Below are 21,102 nucleotides of genomic sequence, written 5' to 3'. Positions count from 1 at the left end.
GGTCACAGTGACTGCTAAACGAGGCACATCTGAGGTAACGAGTGTGAAGAGAGTTCACACAGGAGCCACAGACTTCAGGGAGCTTTGTGTGTTAAACCATAAGAACTGATCATTCTAAAAGTTATTTTTCTCCAACATTTCCCTCTTGTTTATACAAAGTATAACTACTAGATTAGAATAAAAATAAATGAATGAATGTCCAATCAAACTAGTAATAAATGAATGCATAAAAACAAACATCAAAAATGTCATACGGATTATCCTAAGAGTAACATTTTAAACACAAAGGCGTGTCTTCACGAACATGCTGTGTACGTCGCTTCCAGCCCCTCATCACCTTGGTTGTAAATCTGTAAGTACACAGAGTCCGTTTCTTCATTTCAACATCAACTCATCACTAAAGAAACATTCTGAGTCTGAAAAGTGTCCTGTCAGTGCTTCCGTAGGTGAAATGATTGGTTCATTAAGCTCGAATACAGAGCCGGAGGTTTCTCTTTATTACATTTCATTTATATTAAATCTTGAATCCAGCAGCTGATTTGTTTTATTATGTTTTAAACCTTCATCAGTATAAACAACAATACTCTGTGAGGTACCTGAACACACCATCCTTGTGACTCGACGTCGTGTTCAAACTCCCCCGTACGAAGCAGCTTCCTCTTCGTACTCCTCGTCTTCATCGTTAACCTTTCCTGCTGCAGGTGATGAAGAGGAGGCAGAGTGTTGCTAGGCAACACGTTTCAATGCCTCTCGTCTTCCTCTCTGGACACAAAGCGCCCACGCAGGCCTCCGATTGGTCGGCCGAGAGGAGAAGAGAGACGGACGTCCTTGAAAGCCTCGTTGAACAGAAACACGACCACGTCCGTTTTATTTATCATTTTATTTGAATGAAGTGAAACATCTACAGAAACGAGGCCTCAGGTTCTCTTCTTATGTTTTATCAATTTAGCTGTAAAGAAAGAAAAAAGAAAATCTCTCGATTGAAACGTTTCTGTACATTCTGTGAGATATGTTCAGAAAAAAGAGGCCTCGAACGCACCACAGCTCCCGAAACAAAGAAAACAACAAATAAATGAAAGCAGGGTTCTCCTCCTCGAGTCTAAAGGGTTCTACTGTTCATATGAACCGGTTCTGTTCTTTAATATCTTTAACATGTGGAGACTGAGACCTGCAGGTCTTCATCAGGTCTTCATCGTGTTAATCTGAAGACGAGTTATCGTTTACACATTAATATCAACTCATCCGTTAGAAATCCTGCAGCCTTCAGGCCCCTGAACGCATCTTTGTTTAATAAAACGTCACCAGAACTCAAGGTCCACTTATTGATCTTCTTCTGGAGCTTTCTACCACTTCTCGATAAAGAAGAGCGACAGAGGAAAAGCAGTAAGAGACCCTTGAGTTAAGACTTCATCAAACCTGAACAACGAACCAGAGAAACCCTTTAAACCCCCCCCCCCCCCCCCCCCCCCGGATAATTATCCCTAAATCTAAATGTTGTAAAAAACAAAACAAAAAGCCGTCACATTGAAAAGAGGGAACAATTAAAATGTACATATAATATAATATAAATGTCAATACTCGCTCCTCAGAGCTCAGTCACACTATCATTGGCATAAGAAAGGGTGTGTGTGTGTGTGTGTGTGTGTGTGTGTGTGTGTGTGTGTGTGTGTGTGTGTGTGTGTGTGTGTGTGTGTGTGTGTGTGTGGACACGGTGTCACTTCCTCCCTCGCCAAAATAAAATGCTGATAGAAAGAAAGATGTCGTCCCAGAAACCAACAGACTGTAAAGTGGGTTTGCAAGACCAGATCAGACTGAACCGGACCAGACCAGATCTGGAACAGACCGGACCGGCCCAGATCTGGACCAGACCAGACCGGTTTCATCCCGTTAAATCCTCAAACTTTGATATTTAATAGATGAAATAAATTAAGCGCGGTGAGAGTCGCTCGGACCGAACGACCTCTTCTCCTGCTCTTAAAAGGAGAGAAGAGGGCAAGGGAAGGAAGCAAGGAGAGGAGGAAGGAGAGGAGATAAGGTGGGTGGGGGGGGGGTTTAGGCCTGTGCGTTGGTGCCGTTCTTGTCCGGCAGGTTGTTGGGGGAGGGGGGGGCCTCCTGCTTGCTGTCCCGGCGGGGGGGCATCCTCTCGTTGATCCGATCGAGACCTCGAGCTTCCTCAAAGCTCTGGATCTTATGCTGAGGGTCGAAGCCTTGGAGGGCTGAGAGGAGACACCAGAGGACACCTTAATATACTTTATAATATACTAAATATACTGACTTTATTATGTTTGGAAAGACACGTTTACATGAACTAAATATTCCTATATCCTTTCTTATTATAATATACTAAATATTCTGAAGACTTTACTATATTTAAAAAGACACGTTTACATGTCAACACAATATCAACATATCCCTCACATCTGAATATTCAAATAAAATATGTTTATATTTATTGTCTCTATTTTCACATCAGAATAGTATCATGAACGTGGTCAGTTACTACTGGCTTATGAATTCAGTTATTACTGTTTTATGAATAAGTTATTACTGGTTTATGAATACAGTTACTACTGATTTATGAATAAGTTATTACAGGTTTATGAATAAGTTATTACTGGCTTATGAATATAGTTATTACAGGTTTATGAATACAGTTATTACAGGTTTACGAATAGTTATTACTGGTTTATGAATACAGTTATTACTGGTTTATGAATACAGTTATTACTGGTTTATGAATACGTTATTACTGGCTTATGAATATAGTTATTACAGGTTTATGAATATAGTTATTACAGGTTTATGAATGCAGTTATTACAGGTTTATGAATAAGTTATTACTGGTTTATGAATACAGTTACTACTGGTTTATGAATAAGTTATTACAGGTTTATGAATAAGTTATTACTGGCTTATGAATATAGTTATTACAGGTTTATGAATACAGTTATTACAGGTTTACGAATAGTTATTACTGGTTTATGAATACAGTTATTATTGGTTTATGAATACGTTATTACTGGCTTATGAATATAGTTATTACAGGTTTATGAATATAGTTATTACAGGTTTATGAATGCAGTTATTACAGGTTTATGAATAAGTTATTACTGGTTTATGAATACAGTTACTACTGGTTTATGAATAAGTTATTACAGGTTTATGAATAAGTTATTACTGGCTTATGAATATAGTTATTACAGGTTTATGAATATAGTTATTACAGGTTTATGAATAGTTATTACTGGTTTATGAATAGTTATTACTGGTTTATGAATAAGTTATTACTGGCTTATGAAAATAGTTATTACAGGTTTATGAATAGTTATTACTGGTTTATGAATAGTTATTACTGGTTTATGAATACAGTTATTACTGGTTTATGAATAGTTATTACTGGTTTATGAATAGTTATTACTGGTTTATGAATAAGTTATTACTGGCTTATGAATATAGTTATTACAGGTTTATGAATGCAGTTATTACAGGTTTATGAATAAGTTATTACTGGTTTATGAATACAGTTACTACTGGTTTATGAATAAGTTATTACAGGTTTATGAATAAGTTATTACAGGCTTATGAATATAGTTATTACAGGTTTATGAATATAGTTATTACAGGTTTATGAATAGTTATTACTGGTTTATGAATAGTTATTACTGGTTTATGAATAAGTTATTACTGGTTTATGAATAAGTTATTACAGGTTTATGAATAGTTATTACTGGTTTATGAATAGTTATTACTGGTTTATGAATACAGTTATTACTGGTTTATGAATAGTTATTACTGGTTTATGAATAGTTATTACTGGTTTATGAATAAGTTATTACTGGCTTATGAATATAGTTATTACTGGTTTATGAATAGTTATTACTGGCTTATGAATATAGTTATTACAGGTTTATGAATAAGTTATTACTGGCTTATGAATAGTTATTACTGGTTTATGAATAAGTTATTACTGGCTTATGAATATAGTTATTACAGGTTTATGAATACAGTTATTACTGGTTTATGAATAGTTATTACTGGTTTATGAATAGTTATTACTGGTTTATGAATAGTTATTACTGGTTTATGAATAAGTTATTACTGGTTTATGAATAGTTATTACTGGTTTATGAATAGTTATTACTGGTTTATGAATACAGGATACTGGGAGCACTGGTTAGACGAGTAGAGAACACTTACTTCAGAACAGGACGAGGACGGCATGAAGACAAAGAAACAGACTTTTAGTAGAGACATTTCACTGCTGTTATTCTCATTATTAAAACAAACAAATATCAATAACATTATAGTAGTAGTAGTAATTATTATATTACGATTATAGTACAAATAATAATCATAGTAGTGCTACTACTAATAACAATAATAATGCTAATTATTTACTGCTATGATGTAAATAATGTCATTAATAAATAAAACAGGTCTGTTACAGTCAGAGAGGCGTTTGTGTTATTTTGTCTACCCTCGTTGATATAAAAGGGGTGGACAAAATAATAGAAACAGATGAGCAGGAAGACACAAAGTGAACAACATCACTTTGTTGTTACTTTAGTTTGAGTTCAGTGAACTTAAAAAACTGATTACTGATGTCTGCTCACAAGCACTATTAATAAAGCACATATACTATCCTACTTATAATACTAAAGTAATAGTTATTAAAGCACATATACTATACTACTTATAATACTAAAGTAATAGTTATTAAAGCACATATACTATACTACTTATAATACTAAAGTAATATGAGCCACATTAAAACAGGATTTAAACCTCAGACACAGAATGAGTCATAAGAAAGGAGACTTCATCACATCAAGAGACAGGTAAAGACAGGTAGAGACACAGAGACAGGTAGAGACTCAGAGACACACAGGTAGAGACACAGAGACAGGTAAATACAGGTAGAGACACAGAGACAGGTAAATACAGGTAGAGACACAGAGACAGGTAAATACAGGTAGAGACACAGAGACAGGTAGAGACAGATGGAGACACAGAGACAGGTAGAGACACAGAAACAGGTAAAGACAGGTAGAGACACAGAGACAGGTAGAGACAGATGGAGACACAGAGACAGGTAGAGACACAGAAACAGGTAAAGACAGGTAGAGACACAGAGACAGGTAAAGACAGGTAGAGACACAGAGACAGGTAAAGACAGGTAGAGACACAGAGACAGGTAAAGACAGATGGAGACACAGAGACAGGTAGAGACACAGAGACAGGAAACAGACGGTTGCATACCTTTTGCCTCCTCTGCCTCTACGGTGGCTGTGAAACATGAGTAGAAGAGCCCAAAACCAAGAGAGAGAGAGAGAGAGAGAGAGAGAGAGAGAGAGAGAGAGAGAGAGAGAGAGAGAGAGAGAGAGAGAGAGAGAGAGAGAGAGAGAGAGAGAGAGAGAGAGAGAGAGAGAGAGAGAGAGAGAGAGCGTTATCAATGCATTCAGTCAGTTACATTATCACAAGCCCCTCCCACATCCACCATGGGGTCAGAGGTTAGAGCAATAATCATCATCATCAGAACATTAATGTTGGACAAACAACATGTGGGAGAGAGTCGACACCATGCTGCTCTAGAAGAGGAACCAGGGGCTAGCCTAGCTTAGCATAAAGACTGGAAGTAGAGGGAAACAGCTAGCATGGTTCTGTCCAAAGACCAAAGACTGTACTAAATCATAAAAAATATAATCGTCTTTACACCTCACATGAAAATATGATCTGATCTCTCTGTCCAAAGGGCTGAAGACTCCACAGGCTGCATTATTATTACTATCATCATTATTACTATTACCATCATCATTATTACTATTATTATTATCATTACTATTATTACTATCATTACCATTACTTGTATTACCATCACCACTGCTACTACTGCTGCCATTATTGCTATCACTACCGCTATTATTGCTATTATTACTATCACTACTGCCATTATTGCTATCACTACCATCACTACTGCTATTATTGCTATTATTACTATCACTACTGCCATTATTACTATCACTACCATCGCTACTGCTATTACTACTATCACTACTGCCATTATTGCTATCACTACCATCACTACTGCTATTATTGCTATCACTACTGCCATTATTGCTATTATTACTATCACTACTGCCATTATTGCTATCACTACCATCACTACTGCCATTATTGCTATTATTACTATCACTACTGCTATTATTGCTATCACTACCATCACTACTGCTATTGTTGCTATTATTACTATCACTACTGCCATTATTGCTATCACTACTGCTATAAATGCTAGTATATGCTATTATTACTATGGTTAAAAGAAAACACATAGGTATGGCTGATATCTCCAACACTAGACAGCGCACACCAAAACTATGTAGAATAAAGAGGACAAATGAGCTGTCCCTTTAAGTGTGAGGGTCTCTTTCTTTAATTATAATTCAATCTTGATTTTATATTAGTTACATTATTTTGACCATCTTTTTTTAATATAATAAATAAGTATAGACTATATAATACATTACAATTACTATATATATATATATATATATATATATATATATATATATATATATATATATAATTTTTTATTATTTATTTATTTTTTCCAGCTGACATTTCATTATCATGTTTATAATTCTACATTTGCATGTATCTGTACTTTTCCTCGTTCTTTCTTTTGAATCTATTTTTCATGCACAGATGAAAATGTGTATGCGTCTTACATGTTGCACTTAGGGTTTAAATCATTAACATTGTAAATTGATTCTACTGATAACAGTATAAATATGAACAGAAGTTTCCCTGAAGTCTCCGTAGAGCAGCATGGTGGAAAGGAAACATCTTCACTGTGTGTAGTGCTGATGAGGGTTCAGGGTCAGTCTCTCAGAGGGTTCAAGGTCAGTCTCTCAGAGGGTTCAGGGTCAGTCTCTCAGAGGGTTCAGGGTCAGTCTCTCAGAGGGTTCAGGGTCAGTCTCTCAGAGGGTTCAGGGTCAGTCTCTCAGAGGGTTCAGGGTTAGTCTCAGAGGGTTCAGGGTCAGTCTCTCAGAGGGTTCAGGGTTAGTCTCAGAGGGTTCAGGGTCAGTCTCTCAGAGGGTTCAGGTTGTTGGTTCTCACCGCTCTGCAGAGTTCTCCGACCGCCGGACAACACTCCCACCGGTAGCGTTCCTGTCGGGGTCAGACCCTTCAGCTGCAACACACTCTCGTTCTCCTCTCTGTGAACGAACACACACACACACACACACACACACACACACACACACACACACACATCAGTGATTCAATTATAACTTTATTAAACCAGCTATTTACAAGTTCACAATCCATGTTTTTTATCCGGTGTTCCTCAAGGATCCATCATAGGACCACTGAGTGTATTCTTATTCTTTTTAAAGGGACAGTAGTGATGTTTTTAAATGTATGAGGTACTTCTTCATAGTCAGTGTATTACTACAGTAGAACCAGATAGTGGTATTAGTACTTGTACTGCAGTAAAGGATCAGAGTACTTGAATGTAAACTAGTGATGAGTTGAAGAAGAGAAGACGTTCTCCTCGTCAACAGAAAGCAGAAATGAAGAACCTTGAATCACACATAAGAACTAAAAGAGGAAGAGCTGAGGCTTAAAATAACTTTCTTCATCATTAAAGGACAACCGATGGTGACACACTTCCTCAGGAAAAGAGGACAATCAAGAAAAGTCATTAGTTTTAGGTGAAGTGGAGCACAAACAGACGTCTCTTTATTGGAGTTCTATTACGATAAACATATTTATATTGTGAACCAGAGAGAAGAGAAAGCAGCACCTCTTTAGACCTGATGACTCCTCTGATGAGGCTGAACATGAAAACACTCATCTACACTCAGAGGTAGAAACTCACCTGAGCACAGAGAACACTCGAGCCATCTTTCCAATCGCCCGGATCTTATTTCTGATCACCTCCTTCCTGACGGCTGGAGTTCCTCCTGGACAACAAGAGGAACATCAAAGCTCTACATGTTCTGAAGCTCTACAGCCTCAACATCTACACTATGTGGAACAACTTCAGTTCAGCTGAAACTGTCTGCTCATTTAAATCAGAGTTTAAAACTCTGTTGCTTCAGCTTTCAAATTATAGAAACATTCCTTATTATCTGTAACCATTTATTCACTTACTTTTTGTTTTTATTGTCTTTTACTGCAAATGATTTTATTATGATTTGATTGTTCTCATATCTTATTGCGCTTTAATTTCAACGTCTTTTGAACCTTAACTATTTGTTTGGTCTCTTGAATAATATATTACTAATTGGCTTTTTGCTTTCATTGTATTATTGTAATAATTCTAGATTTAGTTTGAGGTCCTCAGACTAGAAGTAGACATTTCATCTTCAGTCTACACTCTGGAGCTCCTGATCAACACACAATCTGTGCATTAAAGGATCTTTATGAATAAAGTTTGTTCAATCATCATTAACATGGACACTCGGTCCTTTAACCCGTTCACACTTCAACTTCCTCCTCTACATAATTATTACATTCAGTGATGAAGAAGCTGCTGCACTGCAGCTCACCATGGCAACACCACACTTCTATTCAAGACACACACACACACACACACACACACACACACACACACACACACACACACACACACACACACACACACACACACACACACACACACACACACACACACACACACACACACAGAGAGAGAAAAGCAACATGTGGAATTGTGTGGTTGTTCCAACAGATAGAGGAAGAAGACGAAGCAGCAGCAGAAGAAGCAGAAGAAGAAGAAGAAGAAGGGCCTTTATGAAACAAAGAAGAGTTTGGTCCTTCAGAAGGGAGGAAACTGAACCATGTGTTGAAGTCTTTCATTAAACTCTGGGATGAAATGAAAAGCAGAAGCAGAGAGGTGTGAAGATGATGAAGATGATGATGATGGTGCTACTTCCTCTTACCTTCACACGTGTCGTCTCCTTCTGACATCAGCTCGTCGTCAGAGCAGATGTTCAACACGTTCACCAGCATCTCTGTGACTGAGAGCACAAGTTCATTCAGTCACAACATTAACGGGTTCATCAAGAGCTTCACTCTGCTAACCATCAAAGAACTAAAGACACTCACTTTACTGTCTCTATTCCAGAAGCTGGAACCAAAGAAGATTTGCTATTCTTGCTTTTAAAATGATCACATTGATTTATAAAAGAGCTGCCAACTAATCTTCTATTCAGTGTTAAATAACTGTCACTTTTCAGCAGCGAGGCGATTCAAAGTGCTTTTACATAAAACATTGAAAAACCAAGAAGATAGAAAATGAAAACAAGTTAAAAGAGAATAAGTTAGAGTATGAAATGAATAATCATTTGATTTATAAGAAGGCAGCTTCATGTAACACGTTTACACAGAGCTGAGAACTCGTTGTTTACACCATGATGTGTACATGTTTATACCATGTTGTTTACACCATGTTTACATGTTTACACCATGTTGTTTACATCATGATGTTTACATGTTTATACCATGTTGTTTACACCATGTTGTTTACATGTTTACACCATGTTGTTTACACCATGATGTTTACATGTTTATACCATGTTGTTTACATATTTACACCACGTTTACACCATGAAGTTTACATGTTTACACCATGATGTTTACATGTTTACACCATGTTGTTTACACCATGATGTTTACACCATGATGTTTACACCATGATGTTTACATGTTTACACCATGTTGTTTACACCATGTTGTTTACACCATGATGTTTACATGTTTACACCATGTTGTTTACACCATGATATTTACATGTTTACACCATGTTTGCACAGAGCCAGAAGAAATATGGATGTAAAAGAACAACAGTATTTTATCTTGTATTGTTTAGATCGATGTGTTGTTTGCCGTGTGTTGAAGCTTCTGCAGGTTTGAATTATTACGTTTTTCACCTCTGCCTTTAAGTGAATGCTGCTTAAAGCTACGCAGCGTTGACACAACATGTGACACGTATGATCATAGTGATGAACCTCATTAAAACATCACTATGACATCACAGCCTCACCTTTCTCTCCGACGAAGGGCAGCGACCAGGTGAAGACATCCATGAAGTTGGGCAGCCAGTAGGGGTGAGGAGAGCAGTTAAACTGACGGATGTTCATCACGTTATTCTCATATTTCAGCACCGCCGCTGGGAACACAACAGACACATTAACATTCTCTACTTCCTGTCTCCAACACACACATTAACATTCTCTACTTCCTGTCTCTAACACACACAAACATTCTCTACTTCCTGTCTCCAACACACACATTAACATTCTCTACTTCCCGTCTCCAACACACACACAAACATTAACATTCTCTACTTCCTGTCTCCAACACACACATTAACATTCTCTACTTCCTGTCTCCAACACACACATTAACATTCTCTACTTCCTGTCTCTAACACACACATTAACATTCTCTACTTCCTGTCTCTAACACACACAAACATTAACATTCTCTACTTCCTGTCTCCTGTTGCCAGGGCTTCAAGGTCTCCTACCCGTTTCCATGGTTGCTCTCACCTTTGTTATTGTACACATCCAGGTAGTTTGGAGCAGAGAAGATGGTGATTAGAGAAGGGAAGCCTGTCGTCTGACTCTTCCTGTACATTCGATACCTGAAGGACACAGTTTAGAAGATAAGATTCTATTAGATAAAGTATAATAAGATAAAAGATAAAATAAAAGATAAACCAAAGCTTTACTTTGATCTGCAGCTCAGAGACAAATGGAGGTAAGAAAACATACAAACTATTTAATATAAATAATCAACCTAAAACATTTCATCAGTCTGGACGTCCAAACCTTTTTGTCAGGATACCTTTAAAACAAAGTCATGTTCAACTGGACGTCGTCTCCAAAGGTTGAAAACAGAAAAGACGTAAACCTAACGAGTATTCAACAAGAATAAAGTAACGACTGTTTCACACTCGGGATTATTTTCATCGTCGGTCATTCTTTCCTCAATTAATGGAGTAGTTGTTCGTTCTATAAACTGGTGAAAAATGTCCGTCTTAAATTCAACACGATGTCTTCAAAAGTCTCGTTTTGTCCAAAAACTGAAAACATTGATGTTGAAAAAGCTGGAATCAGAGAATTATGTTTTGTTTCTTAAAAAATGACTCAAACTGCTAAATTGATTATCAAAATAGTTGAAGACTAATTTAATAGTTGACAACTAATCTAATAATTGATTCACATTAAAATTCATGAAAGGATTATTCATCTTTTGCAGCTGCTTAATCTGCCAAAACAAGACAAAAACTCATTCTAAAAGTGAACCTTGAAGTGAAATCTGAACGTATTTAAGTGCAGATATGTTATTATGTAAATGAGCCTCATACATTAAAGATGGAAACTTACAGTGAGATTATTATTCTTCAGACTGAAGACTCATTTATTAGTCGTGACAAAAAAAGTATTACGTCATCATCATGAAAATGATGCACAATTCATACTTTATCAATTCACCAGTCAGAATCATTAAAGTATGCAGTATTACATATAATACATGTGCAGTAAATGTTATACACACAAATACTAAACAGTAAATAACAATAGTAATGATAATATGTGTACTTTTGGTTGTTTAGTCACAAAATATGAACACAGAATTATTATCATTATTATATAGTAATATTAGTGAAGGAAACCACTCACCCTGCATCCTGAGCTTCATGAGCTCGTATTACAGACAACAGGTTGTTGTTCATCAGGAAGTCACATACTGCTGGGTAACTGGAACCACAGAAGAAGAAGAACAGCATTACTGGTTGATGTTAGCATGCTTACATTAGTTGATGTTAGCAGTTAGCATGCTTACATCAATTGATGTTAGCATGCTAACATCAGTTGATGTTAGCATGCTTACATCAGTTGATGTTAGCATGCTTACATCAGTTGATGTTAGCATGCTTACATCAGTTGATGTTAGCATGCTAACATTAGTTGATGTTAGCATGCTAACATTAGTTGATGTTAGCATGCTTACATTAGTTGATGTTAGCAGTTAGCATGCTTACATTAGTTGATGTTAGCATGCTAACATTAGTTGATGTTAGCATGCTAAGTAGAAGAATGCTGCTATAATCAAACTAAAATATGGATCAGCAATGATCAGTTTGACCCTCAGTTTAACCAACACATCTTTGATTTGACTCAGACTCTGAGTGTCTTCACATTAAAACCAGGAGTCGTGTTAAAGTGTTTGTCTTCACAGACATGAGATGTTACATTTAGTCCAGTAAGCAGCTCTGTAAACCAGAGGCGGAGCAGAACATCTCTCTGTGATTCCTTTAAACAAACTAACAGCAGGATATAAAAGAGGCTCTGAACAGGTTCTGACCTCCACATTGATGTCAACATTCAGAACAAATATTAAGACCGAGCACAGAATGCTAATATTTAGTTTCAGGATTTAACCAGAGATAAACCTTTGTTTGTAGAAGCTTCAGATGGTCTCAGGTGAATGTGGAACAGGTCCTACCTGTAGAAATACGAGCAGCCTCTCACGCTGTTGTGGCTGAAGTGTTCCTGGGTCTTCTCAGATCCGTAGTCCTCACCCGGGTCAGACCACAGCAGGTCACACATGGGCCCGAAGGCCGGAGGCTCTTTGAACCGGTCCAGCTGTGGACCAGAGAGACAGAGCAGAGAGACAGATTAGAGACCAGAGACACAGATTAGAGACAGATTAGAAACCAGAGAGACAGATTAAAGACCAGAGACACAGATTAGAGACAGATTAAAGACCAGAGACACATATTAGAGACAGATTAAAGACCAGAGACACAGATTAGAGACAGATTAGAAACCAGAGAGACAGATTAAAGACCAGAGACACAGATTAGAGACAGATTAGAAACCAGAGAGACAGATTAGAGACCAGAGACACAGATTAGAGACATATTAGAAACCAGAGAGACAGACCAGAGAGACAACACACGGTTTAGACTCTATTATTAATCTATTTATCTGTGTTTTTTAGAGTAAATGTACCAGTTTTATCTCAGAAATCCAGCTGTTTATCTGAATATTACTCACCGTCTCCATTGGCTCTCATGATTATATTTACAATGAATCATTTTTATATCCGAACCAGGATTTGAAAATGAGACTTTTTCATTCTGGATTAATCTGCTGATTATTATCTCCATCGGTCGACTGTTGAGTTTGTTCTAATAGTTTAAAACATTGAGAAACGGTGTCACACCTCTACAGTGTGTTAAATAAGAGAAAGAAGTAAAATGAGCAAATCCTCACATTTCATCTACTTTATGAATGGCTTTGAAATATGTCTTAAACAGCTGAGCTTCACTTCAGAGGGAATCTTGAATAACATCAGCTGTATTGTTCTATCGTTCTACATCGTGTAACGACGGTCCCGTAGAGGAGGAGCGCGGTCAGGCTTCGTGTTAGCGGCTCACCTTCCGGATGTCGTCCAGACAGGTGACCTCGGGGCTCAGGCCTCCGTGAACACAGAGGAACTGCTGGTTGAGGAGAGCGGCCAGAGGCAGGCAGTCGAACGCATCCATACAGGCGTCATAGACCCTCTCTGAGTACTTGATTTTACCTGTAGGACACACACACACACACACGTCACACACACACACACACACACACACACACACACACCTGTACAGGGCTAGGGCTTGTTTTGGAGGTGTGAGTGATGAGGACTTACACTCCTGTTTGAAGGTGAAGTACTCTGTGAGATGCCGGCACTCGTGGTTCCCTCTGAGGAGGAAGAGGGTGTTGGGATGGTTGATCTTCAGCGCCCACAGGAACAGAACACACTGTAGACACACACACACACACACACACACACACACACACACACACACACACACACAAATATGATGTAGTAACACACTGTAGAGAGACATTAAAGGTAAATATCATCCAGTAATCCTGCTGATTTAACTGGTTCCTGCTCTGCAACCCTTTTGATTGATTGGTGGATTTTAAAGACAAAGAAACAAAGCTTCTTTCTTTCACTATTGTTGACACAGTTGAAGTGTTTGGACTGTGACTGAACTTCTCTGTTGTCTCTTCTTTACAGACTGTAATGAATGTTACATGAAGCCGTGAATGTGCGGTTGAAGTGGAGACTTTAATTCAACGGATATAAATGAACCGTTGAGGACATAAAGACACGTTCACATGTTCATGTTTACATGTTCATGTCTACATGTTCATGTCTACATGTTCATGTCTGACAGACGGTTTCATGTTCACTCGTTTATTTCATGACAAACTAAGAGGATAAAAAGGTGAAATGTTGAATTGTAGTGTGAGTCTCTACCTCAATGCTGAAGTATCCTCGGTCTACGTAGTCCCCCAGGAACAAGTATCTGGTGCTGCTGGGTGATCCTCCGACCTCGAACAGCTTCATCAGGTCAAAGAACTGTCCGTGGACGTCTCCACACACTGGACACACACACACACACACACACACACACACACACACACTATATTTAAAGTCTGATATTTATTTTCTTTGATCTAGAAACTTGTCAGATATTTAATACATTTCTATAAAATAAAGAAAATGCCAAAAAGAAACATATTTAAATGTCTTGTTTTGTGCGACCAAAATCAGAAAATGTTCACGTAATAAACAAAGGAAACATCTTACAAAATGTAACCTTTGGATTTTAGGGATTTATTTTGTTTATGTAGCTTCCATTCATTGTATAAAACATCAGAAAACAATTAAAGATGAGTTATATTGAAACGTCTGTTTGTATATATTATATTTAGAAATATTTACTTTACTTTGATTTAAAACTCACATGAGGAGCTGAAAGCAACAACTGTACATAATTAAAATGATGTTTAAATAATAAAGTTAGATATTTTACCTGTGATGGGCGCCTCCACCTCCAGCATACACTTCTCCTGGCGTAGGATGGCTGCTCCGTCGTTGATGATCCTCAGAGCCGTCTCCTCCTCCAGACGGCCCTCCTTCACCAGGTGAGCCTTCAGGACCTCCACGCTGGGCCTCCCGTCCACGTACAGGTCCTTTACAGACAGACGGGTACCGGGGGGGTACGGGACCGCTACCGTGGGACGGACAGACGGACAAGAGTCACTCACACACATAGTGACTATCGGTAACACAGAGGAAATAAACTCAGGAGGTTTGATAGACTATTATTACCCGTCTTTATTTTCCAATTATAATAAAACAAAGGGTAGAGTAGTAGTAAAAAGTAGAGCGTTTAAAGGGTAGAGTGTTTAAAGGTGGTGTATTTAAAAAGGTAGAGTGTTTAAAGGTGGTGTATTTAAAAAGGTAGAGTGTTTAAAGGTAGAGTGTTTAAAGGTAGAGCGTTTAAAGGTAGAGCATTTAAAGATGGAGTATTTAAAGCCTCTTTGATTTATTCACATTACATTTATATTATTTGACTTACTGTTTACTACCTTTAAATATAAATACGTAATGCTTCTCATTAGACAAATATTTACTACATTATATGTATTTTTACATTGCAGTATTATTGTTATTTAACTAACCAGAGCACAAGTTGACATATTTAAAATCAGAAGACATTCACTTTATGAACAGAGGAGACAAAGAAAACATTTCAGAAGCTTTAATTATTGAATTCGAGGGATTTTTTTGTTGGAAAAGTTGTTAAAATTGGGGAAACATCTTAACTTTTGTCTCAGATAATTTTTACATATTAATGAGCAGTTTAAGGAAGTGAAACTGTAACCAGAGAATTAATAATGTTTGATCTCCATCAATAACGTGGACTCGTCTATCATCAGAAGCTGCTGCTGATGAAGTGAAACCTCTGATCTGACACAAATTAATTCAGACTTGTATTTATCTTTGTCACCACTGACTGGAAATAAAAGAATAAGTAAAAGAATAAATAAAATAAATAAAAGACCAAAACAAGAAATAAAAAAATAAATACGTAAAATAAAATCAGCCAAATCTTTCCTGGTTCCAGGTTCTTAAATGTGAAATGTTTTCTCCGAATATATGAACTCTGTAGATTATTGTTCTATATAAACTTGTTATTCTGACTCATAAACTGTTTTCTGGAGACGTCGTGAAAGTTTAAACGTGTTGAGACTCGACCTGAAGACAAAGGAGGAAATACCAGAACTCTTAACACCAGAGACTCACAGAGAGACAAGATCCTCATATCTACACAAATACTAAATCAACATGTATCTGAACCAGGAGACAACCTCTGGTTCTTTAAAGTTCTCCTGTTCTTCACGTGTTAAAGCAGCATTCTCTCTAGTGTCCACCAGGGGGCGACTCCTCTGGTTGTATAGAAGTCTAGTCTAAAATGACTCATTTAGTACATTATGGTCCATTTAGAGTCAAACAGACCATAAAGAGGGGACGCTTTAGGGGCGGGGCTACACGCTGATTGACAGGTCTCTGTGTCACTTGGTCTCCAGTGTCTGGTTTCTTCTTCTGGTGATGAACCAGTTCAGAGCGGCAGCTCAATGTGTGACCTGGTTTGGTTTCAGAGTGTGTGTGTGTGTGTGTGTGTGTGTGATCTCATTTCCTTCTCTGAAGCTCCTTCATGTGTCCTCATAAAAAGATGTAACAGTTCATCTCACGCTGTATTCAGGAAAACACTAAATATCTGAAAATATGAGTTCTTTGTCCTAATTTGCTCTTAAAACATGAAGTATTTAGTGTACATGAAGCTCCAGGTATTAAACACGTTGTGATTGTACTAAAGACCTCATTTAGATTTGACTCTTATGATTGCCTCTCTGTTGCGCTGAATTAAATCACTTCACTTTCATTCATATCAGAGAAGAACACGTCTCTCGTTGATTTGTGATGTTTTCAAGTCTTGAGTTCAGTGTTTTGTCCGTCACCATCTTTTTTTTTTGCAACCAGTGAACAGGAAGTGACCATATCTGGACTGAGGAGGAGTGACATAGAGACCTGTCAATCACTGTGTAGCCCCGCCCCTAAATCATCCCCTGCTTTATGGTCTGTTTGACTCTAAATGGAGCATAATGTACTAAATGAACATCATGCTGTATTGAAGAAGACTGTAAACTAGAGATTGAGACCATAAATTCATGTTTACAATGTTTACTGAGGGAATAAATCAAGAGAGAAGTAGAGTCATTTTAGACTAGACTTCTATACAACCAGAGGAGTCGCCCCCTGGTGGACACTAGAGAGAATGCAGCTTTAACACGTGAAGAACTGAAGAACTTTAAAGAAGACGTCCACGTGTCAGTGAACGTCTCATTTATAGCAGGACGTTTCATAAAGTCTTTTACTTCCTGGTTGTATAATGTTGTCTCTCTGGTCAGCTGACAGTCAAATGTAAACAAAACCAAAAACAATCAAACAGACGGTTCTTTGTTTCTGTGCTCTCTGATTGGTTAACAAGCAAACATCAGCAGGTCAACATCAGAGCAACAACAAACAACATCAACACAGGTGAATAAATACATTCAGAACCAACTCCATACTGTCTGTCTGTCTGTCTGTCTGTCTGTCTGTCCGTCTGTCTCTCCGTCTGTCTCCGTTCTCAAGAATCCATCTTTAACGAGTTGACGCTCTGCTGCAGCTTCACTCTGATAATCCTCGTTAACCCTCTGAGCCAATCAATGGAGGCCGTTGAGCTAGAGACACACGACCTCATCGTCCTGCTGGTTGAATAAATACCAACAACTAGTTAATAGTGAAGTCTATCTGTAGGAAACAACGGTATTATAATTATTTATTTAAGCCATCATTTACGGCTGCAATTATCTTTTTGTTTTACTGTTATAATTATCATATTGTTTGTATTGTGTAATAATGTGCAAATTGTTTTCTATAATAAAGTATTTCACAACGTCTTCACAACCCAAACATTCATGATGTGTTTCATGTCGACCAGCTGAGTAGTTCATGATTCACTATCTGAAGACCAGCTTCACCAGAACCAGGACCGGTTCATATCTCCACATCTAATCTTTAACATTCAAATATATTTACATATTTTCACATGATGTTTCTATCAAAGCGGCAGAAACAAAACAGAGCGAACCATCGAGGAAAAGTGTTTCTAAACAAGGAAACAAAGTTTAAAATAAAACCAGAAGAGCTGGTTTTATTTTAGACCCGGTTGGTTTCAAACTATCAGAAAACAACCATCTTTAAGGTCTGTGACGCGCTACAGACTCACGGGCTACAGACTCGCAGACTACAGACTCACGGGCTACAGACTCGCAGACTACAGACTCACGGGCTACAGACTTGCAGACTACAGACTCAGACTACAGACTCACAGACTACAGACTCACGGGCTACAGACTCACGGGCTACAGACTCAGACAACAGACTCACAGGCTACAGACTCACAGACTCGCAGGCTACAGACTCACAGACTAGCGGGCTACAGACTCACAGACTACAGACTCACGGTCTACAGACTCGCAGACTACAGACTCACAGACTACAGACTCACAGACTACAGACTCACAGACTACAGACTCAGACTACAGACTCACAGACTCGCGGGCTACAGACTCACAGACTCGCGGGCTACAGACTCACAGACTAGCGGGCTACAGACTCACAGACTCGCAGACTACAGACTCACATCCTACAGACTCGCGGACTACAGACTCGCTACAGACTCGCGGGCTACAGACTCACTACAGACTCACGCGCTACAGACTCACGCTACAAACATCTTCTACCACCTGGAGAGTAAACACAGGAGATGAGTCGTGGTTTACTCCACCATATGTTCATTTCACACTAAAGTTCTTAATCAAATGTTTGTTTATTTCACTCAGGAGTATACAAATATATTTATTTAAGTTGGACTATTACCAGAAAACATGCTATATATTGTGATATGTATCGGTATAGAGATATGAAATGAGTAATCCAGGATAGAAGGTCTTCATTTTCTAAAAACAGCTGTTGGAAAGAGAAGACTTGTCTTATATCCAGGCCAACACACCCACACGCACGCGCGCACACACACACACACACACACACACACACACACACACACACACACAGCAGCATTTCATTTACATCCACAACCATAAAAAGATGTCATCACACGACGTTATGTTTCCACCTTAAATCACACTTCCAGAGAAGATGAATGCATCTGAACGCATTCTATCAGCTGGATGTCAGAAGTTATATTTATATTGCAAATAGTAGTTAATATTAAATGTTTACGCTTAGTCTCGCTGCTCTACGTTGTCATCTTTAACGTCCTTGTTTTTATGCTTTATGTGTGTTCTTGTTTATTTGTATATTCTATGTTTGTTCGTTGAGAGTCAGATTCAAACTGATTCTGACACATAGCTGACATCTGGACGTCCGGACAGCTAAGCTAAGAAGCTAAGAAGCTAACTCGTTAGCTTAGTTTGGATTGATTAACTTCTTCATAACCGGACCATCTCATCGTAAAGGTGGTGGTGCTAGTTTAAGGTTAGTGAGCGCCACGATCCACCCAAAAACAAACGAGTAAATGACCGGTTAACGTGTGTTGTTACCGTTACACTGAACACTCTGCTCACATTTAGCTCTTCGTTAACTTCCTGCAAGAAAAGAACCGTGAAATGAACGTGACAAACCTTTAACGGGTCTCTCGGTGGTGGACAGTTTGCTCGGTTCTTTCTCAGACATGCTTCCTCCTTCTGGAACTGCAGGTTTGAGGGAAAAAAAACAACCTAAATGTCTAAACTAGACTTAGCTTAGCTTAGCTTAGCTTAGCTAGCTAGCTGATGCTAGCAGGAGCTAGCTAAGTTCAGCAGGACGAGCCGAGCCGAGTTAACCCGGACTAGTGGGGGAGATGGGAGGGGGGAGAGTTAAAGCTCTTTAAAGAACAAATTATATATATATATGTTTTAATGTCATCCGTTTCTGCTCCGCGGTGCTGTGGTGCTGCCAAGCCGCTGGTCAGTGACTCTCAGGCGGATCCGATGCTCCAGGAAACGGCCCTGGTCCTCCTCTGGTGGTGGTGCGTTCAGGAGCAGATCATAACGTCAGATGATGCGTTCAGGAGCACAACCAGCGGTGCGTCAGATCAGAGCTCAACTTTATCCCTTTTTATTCTCGCACGAGCTGGTTCCTGCTTGGAGCTCGCGCTTCTCTGTCGTGATCAGAGGTGTCGTCCAGAACCCCCCCCCCCCCCCCCCGTCTGTCTGCCGGATTATTACAATAATCCGAAAACTACACTACCCACAAACCCCCGCGGTGAGAACATCTTGTAAGGAAATCCGCTTGCTGTCGGATTTCCTTACATGTTTTCGCCGCGGGGGTTTGTGGGTTGTGTAGTTTTAAATGCGATATTTAATGCGCCGCGGTCACGGTCCGCTGAGCCACACACACACTCACTGTGTTTAAAAGCAGCTTCACTCAAATATTCTTTATCAACTCATTTTAAATAAATTAAAAAATATTTACAATCGATCTTTTGATTTGGAGTAACGTTACAACCTTATTAAATATAAAAAAATGAAGTTAAAAGTTTTTAGGAATTTCATTTAATAGTAATTTAAATGTATTAATCAGTCGTCTGTCACTATATATTTATATTAATATATTAAAGACAAAATATAATTATTTATATTAATGTATTAAAGACAAAATATAATTATTTGTATTAATGTATTAAAGATATAATAAAATGTGTTTAAGAAGTTTGGCATCGTGACAGTTTTAGACATTTTACAGATTTCAGCTGGATGAAATATTACACTATATAACATATTATTATTACACTATATAACATATTATTATTACACTCTATAACATATTACTAATATTACACTATATAATATATTATTAATATTACACTGTATACTATAGTCATATTAATATTACACTGTATAATATATTATTATTAATATTCTTATATTATAGTAAAAGCTGCTGATTATGTGAATAAAACCCTTTAATAATAATAATAATAATAATAATAAACTCCTCATGTTTCTATAAGAGTGAAAAGAATGACTGCAGCGCCGCCTCGTGGATGCTCATCAAACTACATGAACAATAAGAATAAATAAGTAATTTATTACTATTAAGCACATTTAGTTGAGCTCAAAGTGACCA

At 38.0% G+C, this 21,102-nt stretch overlaps 1 protein-coding gene across 1 annotated transcript; it reads right to left on the bottom strand.

Moving 5' to 3' along the window:
- Positions 1-1,626: 1,626 nt before the first annotated feature.
- Positions 1,627-20,147, bottom strand: ppp3ccb (protein phosphatase 3, catalytic subunit, gamma isozyme, b). The gene is made up of 14 exons (XM_068705371.1): positions 19,617-20,147; positions 14,894-15,091; positions 14,335-14,459; positions 13,714-13,825; positions 13,457-13,602; positions 12,520-12,659; positions 11,694-11,771; positions 10,557-10,651; positions 10,049-10,174; positions 8,946-9,023; positions 7,880-7,964; positions 7,117-7,214; positions 5,260-5,286; positions 1,627-2,207 (listed from the first exon to the last, which is right to left on the bottom strand). The coding sequence occupies exons 1-14, from the start codon at positions 19,666-19,668 to the stop codon at positions 2,053-2,055; spliced, it is 1,515 nt and encodes a 504-aa protein (XP_068561472.1). The 5' UTR covers positions 19,669-20,147; the 3' UTR covers positions 1,627-2,052.
- Between the last annotated feature and the right edge of the window lie 955 nt (positions 20,148-21,102).

This window comes from Cebidichthys violaceus, unplaced genomic scaffold, assembly GCF_023349555.1.
Source record: "Cebidichthys violaceus isolate CVI_PGR_0920_01 unplaced genomic scaffold, fCebVio1.0.p SCAF_115, whole genome shotgun sequence".
NCBI classification, from domain to species: Eukaryota; Metazoa; Chordata; class Actinopteri; order Perciformes; family Stichaeidae; genus Cebidichthys; species Cebidichthys violaceus.
The sequence above is the reverse complement of the archived record's forward strand: the minus strand, read 5'-3'. Positions and strand labels throughout refer to the sequence as shown.